General features: G+C 38.3%; 1 protein-coding gene across 1 annotated transcript; it reads left to right on the plus strand.

Annotated features, from left to right (window-relative positions):
• On the plus strand, positions 1-18,156 carry cenpi (centromere protein I). The gene is made up of 20 exons (XM_084718374.1): positions 1-247; positions 3,169-3,306; positions 3,838-3,956; positions 4,088-4,195; positions 4,865-4,913; positions 5,067-5,113; positions 5,368-5,457; positions 5,563-5,694; positions 6,193-6,336; positions 9,834-9,954; positions 10,203-10,297; positions 11,245-11,362; positions 11,526-11,590; positions 11,800-11,909; positions 13,527-13,662; positions 15,206-15,330; positions 15,797-15,845; positions 16,492-16,707; positions 17,768-17,809; positions 17,957-18,156. Exons 1-20 carry the CDS (start codon positions 76-78, stop codon positions 18,098-18,100), a joined length of 2,220 nt encoding a protein of 739 aa, XP_084574500.1. The 5' UTR covers positions 1-75; the 3' UTR covers positions 18,101-18,156.
• The last annotated feature ends 7,597 nt before the right edge of the window (positions 18,157-25,753 follow it).

Here is a 25,753-nt window from a genome sequence, read left to right on the forward strand (position 1 = left end):
AGGATTTGAGTTTTGTTTGAATGGCTGAAGACGGGATGGGGCACAGTGTTTTAGTATTAGCCTAGCAATGTAGAAATGGCAGCACAGCTAAACGTGTCGGGGCAGTCGGATTCAGATCAAACGTTCATAAGCGACCAGTCTTTGTTGAACCGCAGCGTTACCAGAAGTCTGAGAATCGCAGAAAAGGAGAGAAAGAAAAAAGAGGCGGAGGACCCGTTTGGTGTGGCCCTGAAGTACTTCTCTGACGGTAGGTCCAGACTCGAACTTAACGCTGATCGACACCAGATAGTGGTTTTACTTTGACCAACGGCTGGCGGTCTAAGGTGTTTACGTTAACGATACAACGGGTAAAATACGACGATGGAAAAATAGACAAGGACAGGAAGAACCTAATCTAACTTCAGCTCATGTTTCTTCTTCTTCTTATGGGCTTTGGGGTGTAGCGTTAACTTACATTTACTTACTACATACTATACTTTCTAGCTTTAAAGTCAGTGGACGAGATAGTCTCAATCAGGGATAACATTAGTGTAAAGTTAGTAACGTTATGTACAAACATGACTAAATAAAGCGTCATACTGGAGGTTCAACCGGTGGGGTTGTGACGTCATCTGTTGCCATTCTGTCTTCTTCTTTCACCGCTTTATTTACAACAAGAAAGTACGAAAGTGCAATGACAAAATCTCTGTGAAAATTAAACAAATGTTTGTTTAATATAGATTCAAACCTCCAGAAATCTTGCATAGTGCAGTTAATACATTAATGTAGAGTCTTGGTGCAAAACCACAATAATTCAGTTGCTATGGATGTCAGAGATGTAGAGTAAACAAATAATAAAAACAAACTTAAACTTAGTAAAATAAAGAAGTAAAGTACACCATTTCAAAGAAATTAAGGTGCACAACAGCTAGCTTTTGTATTATTTGCCTTTTACCCACTTAGTCATTATGTCCACATTACTGAAGATTATTTAATTTAAAAAAAATCATTGTGTTGATCCTTTATGAAAGCACCATTAGTCTTCCATACAATATTGTCACAATATCAAGGAATTTGTTAAAATGTGATATTTGATTTTGTCCAAATCGCCCGACCATGATGTTGGATAGTTTAATCTTTAGCAGTGCAACATTTTCTATAAAACCGTCATATCTTTGCTCTATTTGAGAATTTATTATTTATTATTTTAGAGAATATTATTTATAAGCCATATCACCCAGCCCTACTTTGGCACATTCATGCAAATGATTGTGTGCAATTGTTTGCTGTTTTCTACATTATGAATTGCTTATGTCATCTTAATAAAAATGGTTGTATACTGGGTCTCTGTGGAATAATCTTACCTCCCAAAACTTGTAGGCATTACTGCAAAATACTCGAACCAGCTGTCAAGCAAATTTTACATCTATTAGTTTCTATTAGGCTTTTTTGTAAATGTCCTGACATGACCGTGTCAGTGTGATACGAAAAAGTCGTACAGTGTAGTCTTTCTACACCTCCTGACGTTCCCGTCTGTCAGCCCACAGATTTTCATCCACATCATACTGGATCTCTTCTCTTGCGAAGCAGAGCGGAAAGAATCTTTTGGAATGTCTTGTGGAGCCTCTGTAGGCGTCTGCTGTGATGTATTTTGTTCCTTTGTGCGATGCAGTGCTCTAAAAGTCTTGTCTTTTTCTTTTCTCTATTGCAATGACAGCCTTACAGGACAAATAGTAAAGACAATGTGAATCCTTGCAAGTCTCTTGCTTTTGTAATCAAAACAAAAACAAAGAGTATGATGTTATATTGACAACATAGCTAAACATTTTGACCAACTTGTTTGTAAACAATGACACAAGGATTTATTTAGATGACACTGACATTTTCATTGACATAAACATTTGTTTTTGAGAGATAAACTAAGGATTTCGAGCAAGTTGCAGGCTTTTGTGTGGCTGTGGTCCCTGGTTTTTGGCTGGACCACAAACAGCACATCCAGAATGTGTTTCTTCATGACATCAGTGCTAGAGTGTGGTTCTGTAATGATGAATGAGGAGACACCAAACTCCTGAATATCTCATGGAGAATTTTACACCAATTAATCGTTTCATGTGGTAATGAGTGAGCATGACATTCACTGATTTTCTGTAGAAAATCGTGGAGTTTGCTCTTGCATACAGTTTGTACAGCACCAGAGGGTTGTTCTATGAAAGAAGCTCAACACAGCCAGCCTTTCTTTAGATAAGCTGCCTCTGCAAAACCTGAAACCCCAGTCAGAGATGGCGGGTATCATAATAGAAGTTATCTATTTTCTTTGTTCACGCAGGCTTTCTTATTCACACGCTATGCGCTTTCATATAAAAAAAGGGACAGTTGGTGCATCATGTGACTCTTTTTTCACACAAAATGAGCCAATGTCAATCAGGATGAAAGAAAGGAATGCTTGCAGGAAGTCACTAGTTTATTTAATGCACTCTTAATGCCTGTCGTTTAATTATGATGTGACAACTGCATATTAAACAGTTGAAGTTCATTCAGTGTTTTGATACTGTCTGACAGTGTCCCATAATGAAAGATATGTGTAATTCACTTTATTTTTTTCCCCAAATCAAAGTAAAATTAATTTTAATGATTGACTATTATCCGTGATATATAGGATAGACCAATCAATTTTCTAATCTGTGTCCTGAGCTGCAATATCAGCAGTGCAAAATGGACTGTGGCAAATCAGGATCAAGCATAAAAACCTCATTCAAAGTGGTGTGTAGCCGCTTCATCATTCTTTTATTGTATAATTGATCTGCTGTGTAAAGTTTAAAGCATTAACAAGAGCCAAAGCAAACAGGAAGAAATGGTTTTCTGCATCACCAACTGAGGTTCCTGTGGCAACGTGATGCACACGGTTTGAGCTAATTACTATACACTTTTATTCGGTGACATTACACACGTACAACTCAACAGTTTTGCATGTAAAATATCTCCGTTCGTTCGAGAATCTATTGCACATAAAGTATGTATCTTTAACTGGATGATTTCATCTGTTATCATGTGACCCAACATCATTGGCAGAAAAAAACGTCTGACCTTGTTGACTCTACCTCTTGTATGTATCAAACTGTGTGAGTGCTGCAACATTTTTAAAAACGCATACATGCTCTGATGTGATGTTACCTCTCCCCCCTTCTGTAGTCGAAGCAGGCACTCCTGTGTATGGGAACGATGAGGTGGAGAGGAATCTTGTGTTTGTGGAGAAGGTGGCCTACAGTAGAGGACTTTCCCCGGAGGCCATCGCTATTATGCTGGAGTTTGCCATGAGCCTCCGTATGGGTAAGACGATCACCTAGCAGCTGCTGTGGGCTAGATATTAATTATGTAATTTCTAGCACAAGGAAGGGGTCTGTATGTATCAATTCATCCATCCATCCACCCACTCACTCTTTCACTTACGGTGCTTAATTAGTATAGGGAGCTTGAGTTTGCCACATCACACTCTAAGCTCATGGACGGGTTGCCAGTTTATCACAGGGCTAACAACTGTCATACTCTTATTCACACCTCAGTCAGTTTAAATGCGTCATGATACCCACTGTGCCACTTTTCTGTATGAAATGTAAAGCCATCTGGTAGTTGTGTTTGAGTGCAATTTAATTGACGAGAATGCTGGAACCAAATATCACTTATGCAGGAGGTACAATGTAATGTCTTATAATTGTGATGTGAGCACACATTTTTCGCACAGTTGAAACACGTACAAAAATATTCCTGTGGTAATTTCTTGAACAGCGTGCAGTTTTTTACATGCAGTCTTAACGTTTGTTTCCTTTACCTGATTGTGTTTCTGTGAATCACTCTGTGTAGGGACAACTTTGTGTGCCCGGGTGCTGAAGTTTCTGATTCCTGCCACTGTGGTGCCACAGGAGGCTGTTCTTCGGGGGGTGGTTTGGCTGACTATTGGCAAAATACCCATGAGCACACAAGTAAGTGCAAACAGTTTGCACTGTAGTTGGAATTCTACAATTTTTGAATGACTGTTGGTTTACCCTGTTTTGATTCTCTATGTGTTGTTGCTAAGATTGTGCCATAGTTAATCAATTTGTACTATTTTCAGATTCTTTTCATAAAGTGGGTGTTGACCATGTTTGACATGATTGATGCAAAAGACAAACTTCGAGCGATCTACGGCTTCATCTTCAGCTTGGTCACAGATGAAAATCTGGTATGTTTGCTGATGATCCTTGCAATGTTGTATTTAGCTAAATCTGATGTATCAAAATCAAATTTACACATCTTTGAGAAAGAAATAGGGTTAAGGGTTCACTTATTAGTCATTTAAATGATGTGTATTTATCTGCCATCATTATTTTTTTTTAAACAGATTGAAATGACAACTGTGTCACTGCTTATTAATGCTGTGCCTTCAAGACATAGACTTTGTGTGATAATTAAAGGTTAATTTCTGTTGGACTAGAAACACAGATGCATTTATCTGGTTCAGGCCTGTAGTTTATACATTACAAAAGAGGTTTGCGTTATGTTGTTTGGCTCAAGTAAATCTGTTAACTGCATGTTTTTTTCATTCCTCTGTGGCTTAGAAAATGGCAGATTGCCCAAAGGCATAGTCTTGTTTACGGACGCTACAAGTTAGCAAGATATCTGTATAACTGCTGCTAAAACCAAAAATCCCCTCATATCTGAAACTGACAGTTAACAGGTATATTCTGGATTCTTTTCAACAAAGTCATCAACATAAATCAGTAAGACTGTTTACTGGAGCAGGTCCCATTACTTCTCAGTTGTTGCGTGCTCACAATACTGTAATGTGATATTGGATCCACTGAAAAAGTGCTGAGATGTGAAGTCATTATCTTTTGTCGCGTGTTTTCAGTGTCCTTTCATCTGCCATCTGTTGTACCTGTTGACCAGAAAGGAAAGTGGTAAGTCGAACATTTTCACACCTGAAATAGGATTCACATTTGTACTGCTGTTTTCCATATTTTTCTAGTTTACTCCATTATTTCCTCCTTTTTAATGTTCTCTTTGCGTCTGTAAGCATTATTGACAGCTTCCTTTTTTTCCCCTCATTATAGTGCAAGTCTTCAGAGTCAGGAAGCTGCTGGAGCTACAGTCTAAACTGGTAAACATCCTGCTGATTTGATGCTCCCTGGAGCTATTTATCAAAACTGCTACATTATGTCCTCACTCAGTATTAAAATCTATTCAATGATAAATGGCAAGATGTTTTTTTTTTCAACACTTTGTGCATTATTTTCAAACATTTACCCTGTCCATATCTGTGGTTAATATATTCTGTATTATTAGGAAACGTCAATCAAAAATTAAATTTTTAAGTACAGAGATGTGTGATGGTATTTTCTCTGGTTTCTTCAGGGAAGGCAGCCATTTCTCCTGCACCTACTGTCACTTTACAAAGTGTTTTGTCCTGAACTGGTGACGATCTCCATTCCATCACGAACAAGGGTTTGTACACAGACTGTGTGGTTAATGCTCAGACTGCTGTCATAATACAGTATGACCATCATCTCTTAACACCAGAGGACCTCTGTGTGTTTTGTTTTCTTACAGAGTGGGTTTAGGAACTACAATTCCCCGTGGAAATCTGTGTTGATTGGTGTCCAGAAGAGGAATGGCTCCCAGGTCGCTGCCGGCATCAGTCTGGCCTTTACAGCTGAGGTTCAGACCAACTCAAGGAAAAGGGTATGGGAGTCTAAGTCGTCAGAGGCACTGCTTACTCTGTATGTTTGTGTGAAATGTTTAGAATGGTCAGAAGGTAATGCACAGTACCAGATCTGGAAAATGGATGTTTGTAATTAAAGGGATAGTTTGAATTATTCCAAGTGAGGTTGTATGAGTTAATTATCAATAGTCAGTGTATTACCTACAACAGCAACTGACATACTTCTTTTGAGAAGCAGAGAGGATGGATGGATCCATGGAAGGGAAGCGGTGCACTGCTGTGGACTGGGTCAGCACAGCAGCACTATTTTCACTGCTTTACCTTGCCATGATACAGCTTTTTCCAACCAACATCTACTGTAGGTAATACACCAACTATGGATGAGTACCTCATATAACCCTACATCAAATAATCCAAACTATGATTTTAGCCAGTTTTAGTTCAGGAAATTAAGTTAATACACATAAGATTATATGCCATCTGAGACTTGGCTTTATTATTTTGTTCTACTTTCTCAGAAACGCTGTCACCTGGAACTGCCAGCACTGAGTTCTGTAGTCAACAGACAGGGTCAGCTGGAGCCGTCCTGCAGCAGAAAGGTGTTCCCCATGGTGCAGCTCCAGTCTTTTGCTCAGCTGCTGGAAAATATGCACTGCATAGAGGTAATTTCTCCCAGGACAAATATCCGATTTCTGCAACTGTGTGGTGCTGCTGACACAGGGGCTGCCCCTGCCCCTTTACTGTCTCTCTCCTCACTTTCTGCTTCCATCTACCTCAGCTTCCACAACTCAGCTGTTAGTCCCACAGCCCCAACACACCTGGACAGGGAACAGATGGAATATCATTAAAGCATTGAGCGCTTTTTGAGATCATTAATCATTTAAGCAGCAGAATATAATGTATGACAGTTTTTCAATGTCATTAGGATCTGTAACCACAGTAGCCCCTAAATGGGAAGGTGCATAACTGTTTTGGAAAATTATATAGTTGCTTTTTTCTTACTTATCTCGGCTAAAATAACATATCATGATTTCTTTTCCAAGTATGACCTTTCTAAACAATGTTTTGCAAACAAAGTTTTAAAAAGTGAATAAAACTGACCAGCAGTTATTCACATGTTTTGAAAACTTGAAACAAATCTAACAATCAACTAAAAAACAAATAACTATTAATATTTAAAAACAAAATATCTTATTAGGTTTTTTTTTTATATACTTCCATCTTCCCTGTGGTCCCCCCCCCCCCACACAAAAATAACCTATTGACAATAGAAGCCGAGCAAACAGGAAAAAATTGCAAACATTTTGACCAGTTACCATGCAAAAACGTGCACATTCATGAATTATTCAATAATACACATGTAAGAGTAAGATGAAAAGCATAACAGAAAATATAATAAAGATTAAAGTATAATTAACATGAAAACATCAATAGTTACATCATGGCCAGTGTCTTTGTCTACATATGTTGTAATTTTGGATTTTAATACAAATGATGAATATAGTTTTGAATGTTGGCACCAAGTCACAGGATCTGCGTTCTTGAGCCGCCGATCCCTTCAGTGTTTCTCATGACATAAAGCCCCCGACAGCCTGTCAACAGACAATCCCTCAGGATACAGAAACCATTTGAGGGTAAAATTGTGATATACACTCACAGCCACAAGATGGTGCTGTGGCACCGTTATAATTTTGTCTGGTCCACTAATAACTTTGTCCCAGAGAAACCGCAGCAGAGGTAGCCCACAGCTGTAATTTGTTTATTAGATAAGAGTCATGAGCGCAGTGCTTATCATTTGTTATGTTTTTTAATCGAGCCATTGTTCTTTTTAACAGATATTGTCAGTGTTTATCTGTCCTTTATAAGTAATGAAAGCTAAAGACCTGAGATGAGACGTATCGGAGTAATGCAGCTGGATGAAGTTTCATGGCAATTGGTCATTTACAGAGGCCTCTCTATAAATGTCTATTTGTCCTGCAGATTCAGTGTCCTGATAAACTAATATAAGTCATTTTAAATAGCTCGCAGACTTTTATGCGTCATGCTACATAAATTCGCCGCCCATAAATCCAACGTGAACAATAAGGCTTTTACTCCACTTTGCTGTGTCTCAGGAGAGACAGATCAGTACAGTCAATCACACTCATAAAACTATTCAGCAAAGGCATTGACGAAGGATCATTGATTATTTCCCTCACTGCCTGCACTCCTGTTGTCAGACACCAAATGGCTCTTTCTCAGTTTAATGATACAGTTGCGCAGTAATTATCGAAGAACTGAGCTGTGTCCATTCACAGTCTATCTTCTCCTCGTTTTAATTTATTTATAATACTGACAAAGTCCCCATATTGGGAGGCAGCTGTTCACACACAATAAGGGACTGTATAAACTATCCAGCATGATGGAAGAAATGTCCCAGTGCTGGCATTATGGGGATTACTGGATACTGAAGAATTAGCCCGGTAGCGGATTGCTGGCCCACTCAATGAACACAAGGACATGAGCAGCAGTTTATTCTTTAGCAGGTAAACAGATTGATTTGGAACTAGCTTGAGGGTGTTTAGTTTTTGATTTTGTGACTATGGTTACTAGGGGCGTAAATCATAAGTTTCATCACAATATGATATCGATTCTTAGGGCAACGATGCGATATTTGCTGATATCACAAAGTCTTCCATAGTGCTGTATTGAGTCGATTAAATTCAGGGGTCTGCAATCAATATCAGATGGTATCATATGTCTGTTTCGCACATACAGTCACATTCATGTCAACTCGCAAAAAGCAACTTCATTATGATTTGACAATTTCAGAACTGAAGTCTTCCAGACATTAGAGACACAAGCATGTCATGGAATTTCAAAATAAATGCGTCTCTTAGAGGTGGTGATACAGATTAATATTTCCACTTGCATCAATCATATTGAATCTTTGAACATTGAATCAACATATTAATCCAGATCAATGTATTGTTACATCCTTAATAGTTACATGCCGGTATGATTTTTGCTTTTTAACTCTTCTCTATGCTTCTTTACAGTTGCATATTTGATTATTTTTGCCATAGAAACATAGAAATCTCATTGGCTGTTGCTGTACATATGTAGTCTACTTGCCGAAAGCCAGTTTTTATTTGCGTCTATACAAATTGGTAAAGACTGGGTTTAATAATGAAATTAACTGTGAAAAGCCTGAAATCTTCATATTTGAGAGGCTGAATAGAATGGGTATCGACAGATGCAGATTTCATTTACACGTCGACTGTAACTCACTGAATTTTGAGCCAATTTTCATGAAATTTGGTTTGTTATAAGCATGAGCCATTTAACTTGATGATACTGGTTACTTATTTACTGGGGTGATCCGCTCTCTGCCAAAACATGAACCTTCTGAATAGCTACAACTTCCACAGGGACATATGTGCTACAACCTTTGAATAGGCAGCATCAAGTGTAAATTTAAAATTTCAGCTTTTCTGAGTTTCTCCAAAAGTAGATATGTCTATATGTATTATGTTGTGCAGCCACCTGGTGGCTTGTGATTGTATTAATAATTAAATCATTTAATTCATAAAATAAACTAGTTAAGAGAAGAACATCTATAAAGTTCATCCGCACTTCCTGAGACACATTTGATAACTTCGCCTCTGCAGGCTGAACAGATGCCAGGACACAAATATTGTAAATTATCATTATCATGAATTCACTATAGACAATGACGCATACGATACAGTTCCAGGAGAAAGTCCCAAAAGTTGTTAATTTAACTTGGTGTTGTCTAGTCATAGAGCAGAGCCTGCATATCTCGGTGGAAATTGCAGCTATTCAGAAGGTTAATGTTTTGGCATAGAGCTGATTACGTCGCCCCTAGTAACTGATTTTAATTCCAACGAGTAACCACTATCATGTTCAATCTCTCACATTTATAACAAACCAAATTTCATGAAAACTGGTTCAGAATAAAGTGAATTACAGTCGATTTTGTCCTGGAGTCTGCATCTTTCAGTGCACATTGTATGGTTTAGTTTGTATCTTGACTGCTCCAATATGGTGGATGGGCAAATTTGTTATCTGTGTTTCTATATCTGTCATTTTAGCCTCTCAGTGATACTTTCTTGCATGTGTTGCCTGTTTCTTCATTTCCTTCATTTACCTCCACCAGCTGCCGGCTCAGATGGGCTCACTGCTGGACTCCAAGCTGGGACTGCAGTACCTGGACTGTGTACAGGATGAGTCTGCCCTCCTACGCCTCAACTTCTGGCTAGGCTACGCTCTCCACGAAGGTAAGGGAGGGGGGGAGAAGAAACTATCAAACCGCTGTGACATCTTCTGTCAGAAAGATTCATCCAAAGCAAAGACCTTGGGCTGAACCCTAACACATTACCTAGTTGGCATATCAAAGGGATTCTTTCAGAGAGTGGTTTAAAAGAGATGGTGGTGGGGGTTTGAATCTGGAATCTTTTGCTGTTTTTTTTTTATTCCCTTGACAGTTTCACACACTAAATACCCTTTTTTCTGTTTTTTTCTAAAGAATTTTTGTTCTGTGGCGATGGAGGAGCCTCTCAGAATTCAGAAAAAGCTCTGCAGTTTTTGGACAAGTTGCTGTCCGCCCAACACTTTCTCCAGGTGAGCCTCACGCTTCAGGCCCTGACAGCTACCTCACACATCACTCACTGTGTTCTGTGTTTATTGTAATAATGATACATTTTATTTGTAGAGTACCTTTTATAATACTCCATAAAAAGACAGAAAAAAAACAGGAAAGGATAATGTTTAATGTGTTGAAAAACAAAACACACGGGATAAAAATAGTAAAAATAAGATAAGAATGAGAATAGAATACAGAAGATGTATTACATAAGGTGGAACACAAAACCCACTTTATAGTAATAATCAAAATAAAAATTAGTTGCAGCCCTTATTTTAACCTTAATTTTATTATTGATTAATCTGTTGAATTTCTTTTTTTCTTGATTCATAAAATGTCAGAAAATGACGAATTGACATTTTTCCATTAAAAAAAATACTCAAACCAATTAATTGATTATCAATGTAGTTGGCAAGTAATATAATAATAATAAGAAGAATAAGAATAAGTTTATTTATATAGCACCTTTAAAAACTGCGTTTACAAAGTGCTTTGACAGACAAAGCAGAAGAGCAGGATACCCAGGAGGCAAAATAACAAGGACAGACAAGAGGAAGATGAAATTAAGCCAATATTGAAGTAAAACAAGACACAAGCAAAGACACTAAAACAGAAAAACAATGCAACATAGTAAAGGAGATAAGAACAGTTAAACTAGAACACATGACACTAAGAATAAATTAAAATAAAGAAGGCAGAGATTACAGATAATAGTTGAGAACTAATCAATTAATCAACTAAGCATTGCAGCTGTAGTTTAAATAGTGCAAAGAATGCAAAAAAAATCAAGTAAAATACAACATCTAGGTACGTTTTTAGTGTCCGTCAGCTTTCTAAATGTGCGCCCGCATCCCAAGATTTAATTCAAACCATCAAAAGATATCATCATGTTTTGTAATACTCTTAATTTGTCATATTTCAACAGGAGGGGTTTTCCAGTTCAGAGGTTTTTCTCTACAAATTTCTGAATCATTGGGACGGCTCCCTCCTCCGCCCACAGATCCTCGGCCTGCTGAGCGACATTTCCGTCGTCCCAAGTTCCCGTGAGTTTTACTTTGTGTCTCTTTTTCCCTCTTCAGATGTCTGCCTGTGTGTCCCTCTCTCTGTCAAACATACACAGCTGTTTTCCTACACAACCTCTCAGCCCGCCGTATTGTACCGTACCATGTTTTGAATTCACCCTAACCTTCTGTCTCCCTGCTTCAGAAATTGGACCGCTCCTGTTTGAGCCCCTCATGCAGCTCTTCTTCACATCGTCAGTATTTTTAAAGGTAGGCTTCCTCTCTGCAGAATGAGCTCGCTCCTGACACTGTGCATGAACAAACCTTCTGCTGTAAGTTAATAGAACAGATGCACCAGTGTTTGTTTTGTAATTATAAAGCACTCATTATGTGCTCTGTATTAGCTTAGTGTTTAAACTGCTGTATGCTCAGTGGTTTTCCTCTTTGCCGTGTATGTGTGTGCGTGTGTGTGTGCGCAGTGTGGACTGATAGAGTGCCTGAACAATATGCTGTTAAAGTGGCTGACCTGGCACTCGGTGTACGCTCTGGAGGACGACTTGGACATCAGCCGCAACAGCCACACCTCCATGTGAGTCTCACAGCCCCTTCCTTCTTGCTACTATGCCCTGAGCATAAACAACAGACAATAGACCTGAAACACTTTGTGAATTTACTTGAGAGCATGGGGATTATAGCTCCTTTAGATTTTTTACTTTGGAGCCAAGAAATGCCACGATGCCTTCTTCTCACACCTAATTTCTTCTTAGAGATGTAATAAAAGTGTTGAGGTATTGCCTTAGTTTTATTTACAGTGGGTTAGTGTAATGAAAAAATCACTCTCTATTATAGATGACTTACCTACTTTCTTTCTAAATATGATTCTTAATCATTCTGTTAATTTTAACATTTACAACTTTTTTTAGATTCTATCAGATAAAATCTTGACTGAAAGTGCCCATACTGGTAGATACAGTAACCTCTATTATCCACTAAAAATCAAAGTAACTAAACCAGAAGTGTGTATTGATGTGTTTTTCCCTTTTCGTTTTGAGCCCATTTATTCAAAGAATCCTTTACTTGAAATTTGTTTGGAGAGAGAGACAGCCTAATATCCAGATAAATGATTTTCCAATTTCTGAATTTAGGGGTGGAGTTTGTGTCGGTTATGTTTCAATACTTGGGCGTTATAAGTATCGAGTCCTCACATGTGTTCGCCAACAATAAATGATCCAATAAAGCGCAGAGATCCATTTTTATTTTCCAAAGCCATTTCCAAACTCACCTCTGGTATTTAGCCAGAGTACAACTCAGAGATTAGATGTAGAAACCATTGATTGTTTTATTTGTGTAAACTTGTCCCAGCATCAGTCTTAATTCAGTGTTTGTCCTTTGTATTGTAATGAACTGCCACATGGCTGATTTGGGAGCTTTCTTTCTGTCGCATTGGAGACCCGAGTTGAGCTGAGATGGAGTAATGCTTCAAGGCAGCTGTTCCCAAACTTTTCCACCTTGAGACCCAAAGAGATTTGGTGTTTCCCCAGGACCCAAACTTAGAAAAATACATTGGAATTGCTATAACATTTACATTTACATGCTTGACAGGGAAGATATTATAATTAAAAATCACCCATAGTGGAAACTTGACCTACACACTTAACTAAGACAAACACAGCACACACATTTTTGATTCTTCCACCATCAAAAATTAGGGAAAAGCCTGCAAGTCAGGGATTGAACATTAGCTAGCTAGCACACCAGCCACCAACTAACAGACACACGAAGCAAACAATTCAAATAACAAACACAGATAATTTCCTTTTCCACCGTCAAAACACTGTCTCTTGAAAGTCTCTTGATGTGATGCTGAAAATGCTCCGTTTGGAGAGGCCCAGTTTAATTTAGCAGTTTTCATTACTGAGAACCTCCTCAAATAAAACACATTGAGGCCTCTCCTCTGCATTTCGAATAGCTTTGAAACCAACGTTCATAAACTTTTCCTTGTGTTTTCTGTTAACATCATGCACATGATGAATTTTAATTAGGAAATTTAATTCACACTTCATAGGATTGTTATGCATTTTACTGCCCAATAAAAACCTGTCTCTGACCCATTTCGGGCCCTGATCCTAAGTTTGGGAAACACTCCTTGGTGCTGATGTTCTGGTTGAAGTGTGTGCCTGCCTCTCTGCTCTGCCCTCTGTCACAGAAACATGACTCTGTCGGGGTTCAAGGATTCAGTGATGGAGCTGGTTCACTTCGTGGGTCGGTTGGCCTCTGTGGGCCTTCAGCTTGAGGGCTGCCACGCTCTCCTCCTCAGCTTCGTCCTGGACTTCTACGAGACGGTAAATGGGCTTAAATTGATGATTGATTCTGCTTTGTTAGGCAAAATACTACCTTTGCCTGAATTTAACTTGTGCTTATAAATAATATAACTTTATTTAAAAATAGATACCAGAATTTTAAATGCTGATACAAGGTCTTCAATGGGCTCTTAGATCTTTTCTTAATAGTTATGGCACTTTTGATACTACAGTTAACAGATATTTTATAGTTTAAAACATGTGGTATTGATACTTTTGACAAGGTTATTTAAAGATGTACACACTATTTATTATAACTAGTTTGGAAGCCTTTTCGTGGTCCAATATGTAATTTACATAAGTGTGATGTGGAAACTTCTACTGCACTTAGAATGAACTTCAAAATAAGACATTTTATGTCTAGCACTTAAACTTTATTTTATTTGTGTATTCACAGCTTATGTATTTTTCCGTGAGGGAGAAGAATAAATGCATTTTAAGGCACAAATTACTTTTCAAAGTTTGAGTCTTTTTATTTCTTGTCTGAAGGGGATCTTTAACCATGAGTGAGATTTAAGAAAAAAAAAAAGACTTCATGATCAAGTCATCAGCAGCAGCACAGACAAGATAAAAATAAAAATCCCGAAACATTTGCAATCTCACAATATTCATGATCCAAGATCTGATTTGACTTTTGATTAAACTGTTTTCTCCAGCACTGACGGCTGTGCCATATCAAGTCATGAATGTTTAAATTCAATAGATCATTGGTTTTATTCCCTGACAACTGATGATAAGCTGCATGATATCAAGTGACATAACTGCCATTTTTTGGAATGTAACACACCAAGGCCAATGGTAAAGTTTGTCATGTGTGAAGTCGTGTTTTTTGTCCTCAGGCCATGCCTGCAAGAAGAGAAAAAAAAACAAAATACTGGACAATTTAGAATTTAAATCACCTCTACAAAACATAGAAGAGAACAAGAAGTCGATAGAATATGGAAGGAATATTAAAGGATCACATAACCGATAAGATCAAAGCAATAATGTAAGATTGATGAAAATCATTAACAATATTAAGGAATAAAAAAGAGAACATGCCCAGTAGATTAGAAATTCTTTAAGATACATGCAAACAGTGAATAAATAATGTCCTAAAATGTGTAACACAATATATTGAAATATTCCAACCAAATAAACACTGACAGAAGGTCTGGCCTGCCTCCAATACAGAACAAGTGCAAGAAAATGAAACTATGTCTGACCGAAGCATGTAACAATCAGGAGATGCTGCATAAATGAACTTTTTCCCCCTGACACAGTGTACAACTGGGGAATGAATTAGGGCTTCATGTTTCAGGAGTATAAACGGTATCTCTCAGCTTTATTTGGAACAAAAATGGTGTAAATATGAAGATAAGATGCTCAGAATATCCTCATAGATCAGCGTCCTGCATGTACCAGTTTCTAACAAAGCAGAGTTGTGATAAATGCTCCAGTGGGGAGATATACTGTATGATGGAGGGTCTACTTTTCATTCTGTATGTGTGTGTGTGTGTGTGTTGAAAATCTCTTTCCTCTGCAGGTGTGTGACATGTTTCTGAAGTATGGGCTCCCCCTCGTGGTGATGCCTCCACCTGGGGTGTTTTACCCGGCCCTGTTGGCCACTGACCCCGTCAGCGTGGACAGACTGGCCTACATCATGCACAGGTATGGAAACTTCATCTCTCAGCTACAACCTGCCATACGCCTCAAACGATGCATACGTTAGCAACAGCCTTAATGTAACATGTCACATGTCGATGCATATTTGATGGCGGTACAGAACGGGAATCAAATGGCTTGGTTCGACTTAAATGTTAATGTCTGATTTATGATAATGAGAGGCTAAGAGGCGATACACTCAGGCCCTCTTCTCCTTCTTAATGTAGAATTCAAGCGTCATTTGTAACTGCAGGCTTTAATAACACAAATCCTCACTGTGTTGGCTAATTGACTACACCCCAGGCTTCTGAGGTAATTTTTTTTCCGAAGCTGAGCATAAAAACGGCATGGCAAAAGAAAATTGGGACATAATTGCATTACATTTTTTTGATGGACCAGAGAGAACAAACTGTTTTGCAGTAATTCATGATCACAGAGGTCACTGCTCTTTTCTGTTTCTTTTCATGTGCAGGTACAAGGTGAACCTGACATCAGCCAAGAGTCAAGAAAAGCTCACAAAGGTAAAAAACACAACCTGCTTTTTTTCTTGCTACGCACGTCTGAAAATCAAACACGCTGTGATTTGAATACATTTTAGTCCACTGCACTAAGTACTTGACACACAATGTGGAGGGAATTATTTTTTATTAGCAGTGATTTGATTAGAAGTGCTCATTTAAGTGTTATCTCAAACCAAGGATTTTGAATAAATTTCTTGTGATTGCATTTACATTTTTAGGCATTTAGCTGCTTCTCTCCTCCCAAAATGACTTGATGTATGTTTGAATTCACTGGCAGTTTTTATAGATTTTTACACCTCTCCATCGAGCTCTTTAGAAATTCACAAGAATCCACCTACAACTGATAACCTTTAACACCCTCTCAGATGAGGATTTAAAAAGTTGTTGATATATTAATACATCTGCCACTGCGAGATGTGAATTTACAAGTATGTGTCAGGCAGCCAGCACACTCCCCTGAAAATGTCAGTGGCACTTTTTATTAAGAAAAATGGACTTGGTAAATGGCATGCAAATGAATCAGCACAAAAAACATCAGATGTAAAGCTCTGCAGATACAGAGTGATTTAATTGGCCTCTGTTGGTTTTCCTTCCACTTTCTTTTCTTTTCTTCTGATTTCGATTTTTGATTCTGTTCTTGCGGCAGGACTTCCACATCAGCCGGCAGACGTTTCGTGAGTTCAACAACTACATAATCGTGATGGTCAATTGCCTGTGGAACTCCAAAATGTTTCAGCTGGGCGTGGGCGTACAGCTGGGAGAGGAGCTGCTGCTCAAGAGCAGCATACCACAGTACGGGGCGAGCTTCGACCTCATCCACCACCCCGCCTTCATGAGCTACGCTGTCGACTTTCACCAGAAGGTGAGTGTGTCAAGATCAAGATTTTTCCCGATTCCTGATTTTTCTATCCCAGAAACAGAAGCACACTATAACGGGAATCCTGGGTAATGCACTTGTTTTAAGGGGTAACTTCAGCTACAGTCACAACGCTTTGATCATATTTATAGCATATGGGTTCCCCAACCTGACCGCTTTAGTATGTCATGTGCACACTTGAAGATTTGTTGGGCTTTGGAATTTTGTCTGAAATTCCAAATGTCGCAGCAAACATACTTGTTGAACCTCAGTCCCGCACATTTGTTCCTTTGCGCTCAGATTGCACACTTTGCATCTTCATTGTTGAATCTTTTCTAAGGATTTCCAGGCAAAGCTGGTGTCAGAAATCTTGTTGTATCAGCCTGATTTAGATGGTAGAGCCCACAAGTTACCGTGCTAACTGCATTAATGGTCTGAAGTGTTTGATTTCATGGTGCTTGTTAATCAATGTGTCCCACCGGCGCACGCACACAGCTGTTGAATATGTTTGAAACAATAAACCGAGCCTACATATTTTCTAAATATATTCAAATGTGTTGTTAAAAAAAAACTTTTTCACGGGTTCTCATTTTTATATTAACCGGGAAATGGTTTGAATGGGCATTCCTGGGATTAAACCCTCGTTTCGACCATTTTGTCTTGAAATGTGTTCTAAAGATATTTGGATAGGATCCTACCTGCTGCAGACCACACAACACGTCTCTCCTCTAACCTTTTAGACAAAACCAGCTCCATCGCTCTTGCTTATTTTCAAACTGTAAGAGGGCAGTGATGGATCAGCGTGCAGCCAGTCTGTACAGTTTGGTTAATAGACTAGCAGGCAAGACAAGGAGACAAATGTGGTATTAATGTATCTTTCATAGAAGATACATTAATACAGAAGGACATTTTATTATTAATGGGTGCTGCATGAGATGTAGTTTTCATCATGTTAAATAATACACGCTCCTTTTTTTGGTTCGGTCCAACTGCAACATCCAGCAGTGATCTTGTGAGATTTAACCGGGTGGGCTGACAATGAATATTAATGTTCTCTCTTTATCAGTGTTGGCCGGGGAGACAGGACGTGGACCTTGATTCCATAAAGGTACGAGGGGTCTCCTTTTCATTTCTGTATTTATAAAAAGACTTCACATGTTGTTTGATGTGCATCAGTCATATTTCATAGATTAAGAGAGATTGCTTCAGATGCCTCTGATGTGACTGGGTGCGATTCTGTGTGTGTGTGTTTCAGCTTTCCAAGCCGTGGAGCTGGTACCTGGAGTATTTGTTCACTCAGGGTTTTGACGGTCTTAAAGAGTTTGTTCAGAGCAACATTGGCAGGCAGCTGTCAGCAAGCGACGGACGGGACGACATCCCATCCACGCAGCAGAGGTAGATGCTCAACTCAGTGGAGTGGAAAAGCAACCACTTGCATCTTGCCATTTTTTTTTTTTTTAAAAAAAGACTTGTAGATATTTCATTTTCTCGTCTCTTCCAAAAGAGCCACTCACAAGTGGTCAGAGTATCTTCTCATGTACATAGATTTGTTTATTGTGTATTCTTAATTATTGTATTGGCCCATCAGTGATGACTCCATAACGCCCTGGTGGCCATTTCCTGAAAGCAGTGTCAGTAGTTGGTTTAAAGAGACAAGTGTGATTATTTGAAGTGGGTTTGTGTGAGGTACTTATCGATAGGTGTATTATCTGTGGTAGATGCTGGTTGGGACCCCCCCAGTTTGGGGAAGCAAAGGTGAGTACCAGCATGGAAACTAAGCAGTGGACTGCTGTCAACAGGGTCAGCATCAAAACATATTTTAGCCACTTGAAGGCAGAGTCAGTACGAGCTGTTTAGACACGCATCAGGATGTCAAATTTCTCTGTTTTGGGTTGGTGAAATATCCCAAGCACAGCAAAACAATGAGAAGACATTAGGAAATACAGGCAGAGGGCAGGGTCAGATACAGCCACCACCACACATTTCTAGTGGGTCATAAGTGATGATTGAAAGAGATTCTACCTTTTTTTTCTAAATAAAGTCTAAAATAATCTAAAGTCTAAAAAAAGAACCCTAAATGTGAATAGCTTGCTGTCAGACAACGTTTCCAACAGGAAACTGCCATTACATTTGAGTGAAAGCAGTAATTTGATCGCACAGAGCACGTGAGTAGCTGGTTTACTGGTGACTTGATCTGTCAGTTTGTTTCGGTGTAACTTTGGTGAAACTGAACTGACCTTTTAAAACCTTTAACTTACCAAGTGAGGCAGCAGTAGTCCAGAAACTCTACTGGTCTGAAGTAAATTACTGTTTTCACCAATAGTCTGGTTGACAGAGAGAAAGTGATATCTGGTTTATATAAAAACATCATTTCCCATCAAAAGGCTGTCTGATGGTGAAGTTAAGTGGTAGAAATATTACAAATACAGTAACTTGTATCGTTTTCTTTCAAGTGGCTAAAATTTGTTTGGCTGCTCATCTTGTTCACAGCAGTATATGGCTGCTGTGTCACTCACAATCTACTGTTAATACACTCAATACTGACAAGTACTTCTGACAACCCCACTTCAAATAATCTGAACTATCCCTTTCAGTTTAGTGAATACACTTTCAACAGGAAAGATGTTACATGTATTGAAAAAAGAAACGCATTGCAACACATTCATCTGTTAGGTTGGTGAGAAATATCCTCAAAATCTTTTACATTACAAAATACTTTACTACTTTTTATCTACATAACTTATCCTTTTTTACAACAATACCGCAGTCATTCTTTGTTTCATGTCAGCACGCTGAACTTGAACCAACTACTACACTGCAAACGCATCTTTCTTTTGCTTATTGTTTGTTTTTGTTTGTCTTGCACATTGTTGTAAAATAAATAAAAAGACTTTTTCTTTAGAAACAAATAGAATCTGCGATCTTAATGTTATACTGCAGCACATCACAGTTAAAACTGTCTCGGTCTCGTGCCCTCATGTGAACCTGAGTGTTACCTCTATCAGACGACATCAGTTCCTGGAGAATCTGCAATGCACAGAAATACTTACCCATATAACAGTCAGTCACTCTGCCAGCTGGAAAACAGCATTGTGCTTTAATGGAGGGACCCATCTGGGTGGTTATTAGGCCCCTGGCTCCTCGGCTATTTCTGAAAACGCTGGGTGAAATAATTCAATGCCAGTTACGGACTATGATCAATTTTGTCACTGGCAAAACATATTGACCCAGAGCATGTTGGATACCTGGGTTATGCTTCTGTTTTTGTATTATCCATCCTTCTTCATATCACTGTCATTTGGAAAGAAATTTGTCTTTAATTTTTGCAGCAGCTCTGCATAATTTTAAATCTGGATTTACTACTTTTAAACCAGGTTCTGTTAAACTGTGATTGGAAAAAATTGGAACAGATTAAATTAATTTTTGTTGGTGCAACCCAGTCTCAGTGGAACAGGACCTTAATCAGTAAAAGTGGTAACACCTGTGTTTATCCGACTATTTAATATCAGTACAGCTGCTATGGAAAAAGTTAAGCTATGCACTATTTGTAAGCCTGAGAGACGACCTCTCAATGAGAGCAAGTTTCATAGAAACCATTCTCATAATTTACTATTTTTACCTTACAAAAATCATCTTAGGTGGCCATCTACATTGCAAAATATTAAAAGTATAAATAAGAACAGATTTTGACATTATAATTCATTTTTACATGTTGTAAACTTATTTTAAGTTGTCAGTCTACTGTCAAAGATGATGAGTTGCAGAGCTCTGAGCTTTGTGAGCCAGATTTCAGCTGCGATTTCAGAGCCTTCTGTCTTTACCCTTTATTTTTAGCTATTTCAACTGTTTTATTTTTAGCTAACCATTCAGCCATTAATCCATTAGCCTGCATTATATATTTTGTTTAGCTCACTTTTATAATTGTTTATCACTACTTTTAGCTAAGTATTTTAATTTAATATTAATTATGTTTAGCTAACTATTACAACCATTTATGCATTTTTTTTAAACCAACCTCAGCCTTTTATCCATTATTTTAGCATTTTATTTCAACTATTTAGGATTACTTTCAGTTATTTAGTAATTTAATTCAACCGTTGATAATTACTTTTAGCTATTTCAACCATTACTTTTAACAAACTAACCTAGCATAATTCAATTGTTTATCCATTAGCCTACTGCATCATTACTGATACCTAAATATTTTAAGTGTATTAATTACCTTTTAGCTCACTATTACAACCATGTAGCCTCCAGTTTTAAAGCAATTTCAACCGTTTATCCATTATTTTAACAATTTATTTCAACTGTATATTCATTTCTTTTAGCTGTTTCAACCGTTAACCATGACTTTTAGCTAATTTAAACTGTTTAACCGTTAGCCTGCTGTGTCCATTACCGTTAGCTAACTATTTCAACCGTTTATCCATTACGTTTAGCAAACTAATTTATCTGTTTATCCAACTAATTCAGCTGTATATTTATTAATTTTAGTTATTCATCCATGACTTATCGTAATATCAATACTTACAGCTAGCTATTTTAACCGTTTTTCTATTCATTACAGCTACGTCAGCCGTTTCAACAGTACTTTCAGGTAATTATTTCAGCTGTTTATCAATTTTAGCTGTCTAATATGTGTGTTTTAGGCTTTACTTAAGTTTTCAGTCCACTGTCAAAGATGATGAGGAGTTAACAGAGAAGATGTGTTGTCTCAACCTTGAGACAGATTTCATCCTGACAGGTTTTTGGACACTAACTTCAGCTTCTCCTCCTCCTCCTCCTCCTCCTGCTGCTGCTGCAGCTCCCTCATCACACACAACGGAAGTTTTCTGTTAGTATTTTATGTTAATCAAATTCCGGATCTTTCCGATAATAATATTATGAGTTGAGACGGTTACATCCAGCAGATGAAGCCCTCGGTGGTGTGTGTGTGTGTGTGTGTGTGGTGTGTGTGTGTGTGTGAGTGAGCGGAGCCACCTTAAAGAAAGGCAGCCCGCTGATGTCAGAGACACTGTAGTCTCCGCCGCCGGTACAGCGCTGCGCTGCCTCGCCGTTTCAAATCTGCTCTCCTCTCCTCACTTTTCTCCTGCTCGTGTCTCGACCGCATCCACGGGAGTAGCTTATTTTCAAACCTCTCCGCCAGCACCTTGAACTGAGCGGTGTCAGTCCAACCTGAGCCAAATCCTCGCCTCGGGGAGAGAAAGGTAAGATTGTTCAAGCCTGCTTCTTCTTCTTCTTCTTCTTTTTTTTTTTTTTAAGTGTTTACTGCGGGGAATTTGTTTTGATTGAAGCCGGTTAACCTCAACGGAAACATGGTGTGACATCTCTTAAATCGCCTTTGGGTCACTCCTGTTCATGCTGAGGTGGATGTTGTGCTGCAGTTTTAGGATGGTGAGCATCGTCCTGGTCACAGTTTGGCAGCTGGAGCTTTCTTCATCCAGACGACATCCGTGTGATGGATGAGGTTTGTTGTCTGATTGTGAACAAAAGGTGCTCAACTGGACGATCTGGCACCAATCTGGGGGGGAAAAAAAATCTCGCTCTTTATGTTTGCGTTGCACTTCTTTTTTGTCGGTTTTATGCTGCGCATCGAGACGCACGGACCAGTTTTTTTTTCATCCACTAATTGCGGGTGAGAGGAAGTAGTAAAATTCACCGACACTGATGAAGTGTGCGCTTGTTTTGTGGAGCCCAGAGGAAAAACACTCCGCCACATCTCTCTCTTTCTCTCTGCAAGTTTCCCAGCTTCCTGCAGGACGGGAAAAAAAAAGGAGCATTTCTTTATGGCTTTTCTGCTTCACCAGTTTGCATGGGTGGAGACTGACGTGTGATGGCACACTGAGGTGTTGAGCCGGATTTGAACTCTGGATGTCGCGAGTAATTAAGGTTACAATTACACGCCGTGCGTTTTAAGCCCCCAACACTGTTTTTTTTTTCTTAGGGCCTCGGGAGGACGCAACACTGTGTGGGATGATTTAGGGAAATATTTTGGAGGGAGGAGTAATCCTGCTTCTGTGGACCTGGCAGCAGTCTGAACCTTCATTTAAATCCAAATATTGAGACAAGAGTTTCCCATTAACTAAAACAGGAGATCTCACTTATTTCCAATCCGATTGACAGGTGTGTTTAAAGGGACAGTTCACCAAAAAAAAAAAAAAATCTTCTCACCCTCATGTCGATTGAGGGTCTAGTTGTCATATGTAAAAATAACTAAAGAAAATGCCTCCATACTGCTCGTCTGGAATAATCAAAGTCTCCTAAAGCCTCAACATGCCAAGTTGACTTAAAAATGTTATTTGAACCATGTTTTTAGCTTAAATATTCACTGTAGATCCTTAGCTTGGACCCATGTTAGGACTTTAGGAAGCTTGGATCATGTCAAACAAGCAGCATGGAGGCATTTTATGTTTTTGTTTCCATTTTTTTTACATTTGAAAACCCTTCACTTCCACTGTTTGGCAGATTCTAGAACACTGTTTTCCTGTGAAGCTCAAGCAGTGTTTTAATAAATCCAACCCTCAATCAGCATGAGGGTGAGTAATGACTGAATTTTAAGTTTTGGGTGAACTATCCGTTTAAGGTTTTTCTTTTCAAACTAGGCTATGCAGCCTTATCAATCATCAATATCACAATATTTTGGACCAAATACCTTAATATAGATATTGCGATGATATTGTAAGGATGACTATTGGCGCTTCAACAAAATATTGACACACTGAGAGTGTGGATAAATAATCATCAGTAATGTGGATATAATTCCTGGAGGGATGGCTGAAAATGCCTGTCATGACAGTTTTTCTAAAAAAAAAAAAAAAAAAAACTTTTTGTATGACTCATTAAAAATCAAAGGCAACTTGTTCCAGGGAGAATAAAAACTCTGTTCTAAGTGCTCTGATTAGGGCTGCAACTGACAATTATTTTCATCATCGATTAATTGATTAGTTGTTGTGGTGTATAAAATATCAGAAATGGTGGAAAAAGTCTGTCATTGTCTCCCAAAACCAAACAGAACATCTTCAAATGTCTATTTTTGACCACAACCCAAAAATATTCAGCTTAATGTCTTAAAGGAGTTAAGAAATCAGAAAATATTCCCATATAAGAGGCTGGAAATGAGAGAAGAGAAGAGAAGTTGCTGTGATTTGATGAAATTGCAAGGGCGTGGCAAAGTCATGGGGATTGGTTGCGTTAATTGTTGCCATTGCAACTTCCTGGAGGGACTGTAATGACTCAGTGGGTAAAGGTAAATAATAGAACAGTTAGGAGATTACATCACTTTACTGTAATTCAGTCTTTAAAACTAGGAAAAGACAACACTTATACCATATCTCGGTACAATGATACCCAAAATCTATGACAGTATCTAGTCTTATATCACGATGTTGACATATTTCCCAGTCCTAATATGGATATTCATTTTACAATTGCAAAAATGACAGATTGTCCCTTTAACAGGTCTGCTAAAAGGCAGGCAAAATATTCGAGCTATGACAAAATACTACAACAATTTATTTGTCTAAATCTATCAATTTTAACATGTGAGTTGTACTTCGTCATTGCTGTTGGGTCCAAATATTGTCTATATGTTGTTTTTTGAAGGCATCAATCAAAACCAAACAAAAATTCCCTTCATTAAAATCTAATCATCTGGTTTTGAACATCAAAAGCATTTCTCTCTCTCTCTCTCTCTCTCTCTCTCTCTCTTGCTTACCAGGCCGGTTTTGTATTCTTCCGTCTTTGATCATAAAGCCTGGTAATTCTTGGCGTTCATGGCTCAGTCCAGGATGAAATTGAAGGTCTCTGCAAGCTTTAAATGGTTTATTTTTGTTAAAAAATAAAATAAAGCAGAATAATGCTTCCTTCCCAAAGGGGACATCCTGCCTCACAGAGAAATTCCACTGAAAATGACTTTTATGTTGTCATTCTGCAGGACCTTTCAGCATTATCAATCTGTATTCATTTAAAATGGCTTCAAGTAATTTTCATGGACAGTAATCTTCCTGTATCTACACGGAAATATCATTTTCCTCAAAACCCAAAAGCCTAACAGGAGCACATTTGAATTTTCTTCAGGCGATCCAATGTGATTTGATGATAGGATCGCATGTCTTTTGATCTTGCAGACTGCTGCAAAACATCTGAAAATGTTAAGAAAAAGAGGAACAATTGTGCAGATTGTGGGTTTAATAATGAGTAGCATACATGGTAATAACTATAGCATCTTGCGTATTATGTGTTGGTCTTTGTAACAGATTTGGCAGAAGGAAACCGTGTTTCTTAAGGGTCCACACTCTGTAGTGAAATATAATTGTGAAAGACGCTAAAAGGATTATGAGGATGTTCTATTGTCACCGCCTCTCTCCATCTACATGCCTCCTGGTCATATTTTATGTTATGCATTTTCAACACTCTCCCTCCAGCTGTGTTTTGGAGAATGTAGATTAAATCAAAGCTACAGCATCAGCCCATTTTAATGTCCTTTATTTGTGCTTAAGATAACAGAGGCACTGTCCCTTGTATCAGCCAAGGCAGTGGTTCCCAACCTTTTTTTTATCTGATGTACCCCCACCGCTCTGTCAGGAAAAACAAATGACCTCTTTATTGACACCAACTTTCACGTGTTTATTTGAATCCATCGTCTTTTAACAGTAATATTTATATACAAGTGGATTTTGTTACAATATTTTTTAATGCAATTGAATTTCAATGTTTTGGTGAGCTTGTACAAGTTTGCCTTCTTACAACCACTTGGAGCAGACAATTAAATCATTCTCACCCACATTTGGCTATACAATTCAACCATTTATCCAGTGTTTTTTTAAATCTAAATTTCAACCATCGATCAGTTACATTCAGCTGTAATTCAACCATGTATCCATACCTTTCAGTTTACCATTTCAACCATTACCTTTAGCTAACTATTTTAATGGTTGATCAGTTACTTATCAGTTAGATAACTATTTCAACCATATATCACTTTTGCCTAACTGCTTGAACTGTTTATCACCTTTAGCTAACAGTTACAACCATTTATCAGCTAGCTAACTAC

Source organism: Lutjanus erythropterus, chromosome 5, assembly GCF_056507025.1.
Source record: "Lutjanus erythropterus isolate fLutEry1 chromosome 5, fLutEry1.hap2, whole genome shotgun sequence".
Taxonomy (NCBI): domain Eukaryota; kingdom Metazoa; phylum Chordata; class Actinopteri; order Lutjaniformes; family Lutjanidae; genus Lutjanus; species Lutjanus erythropterus.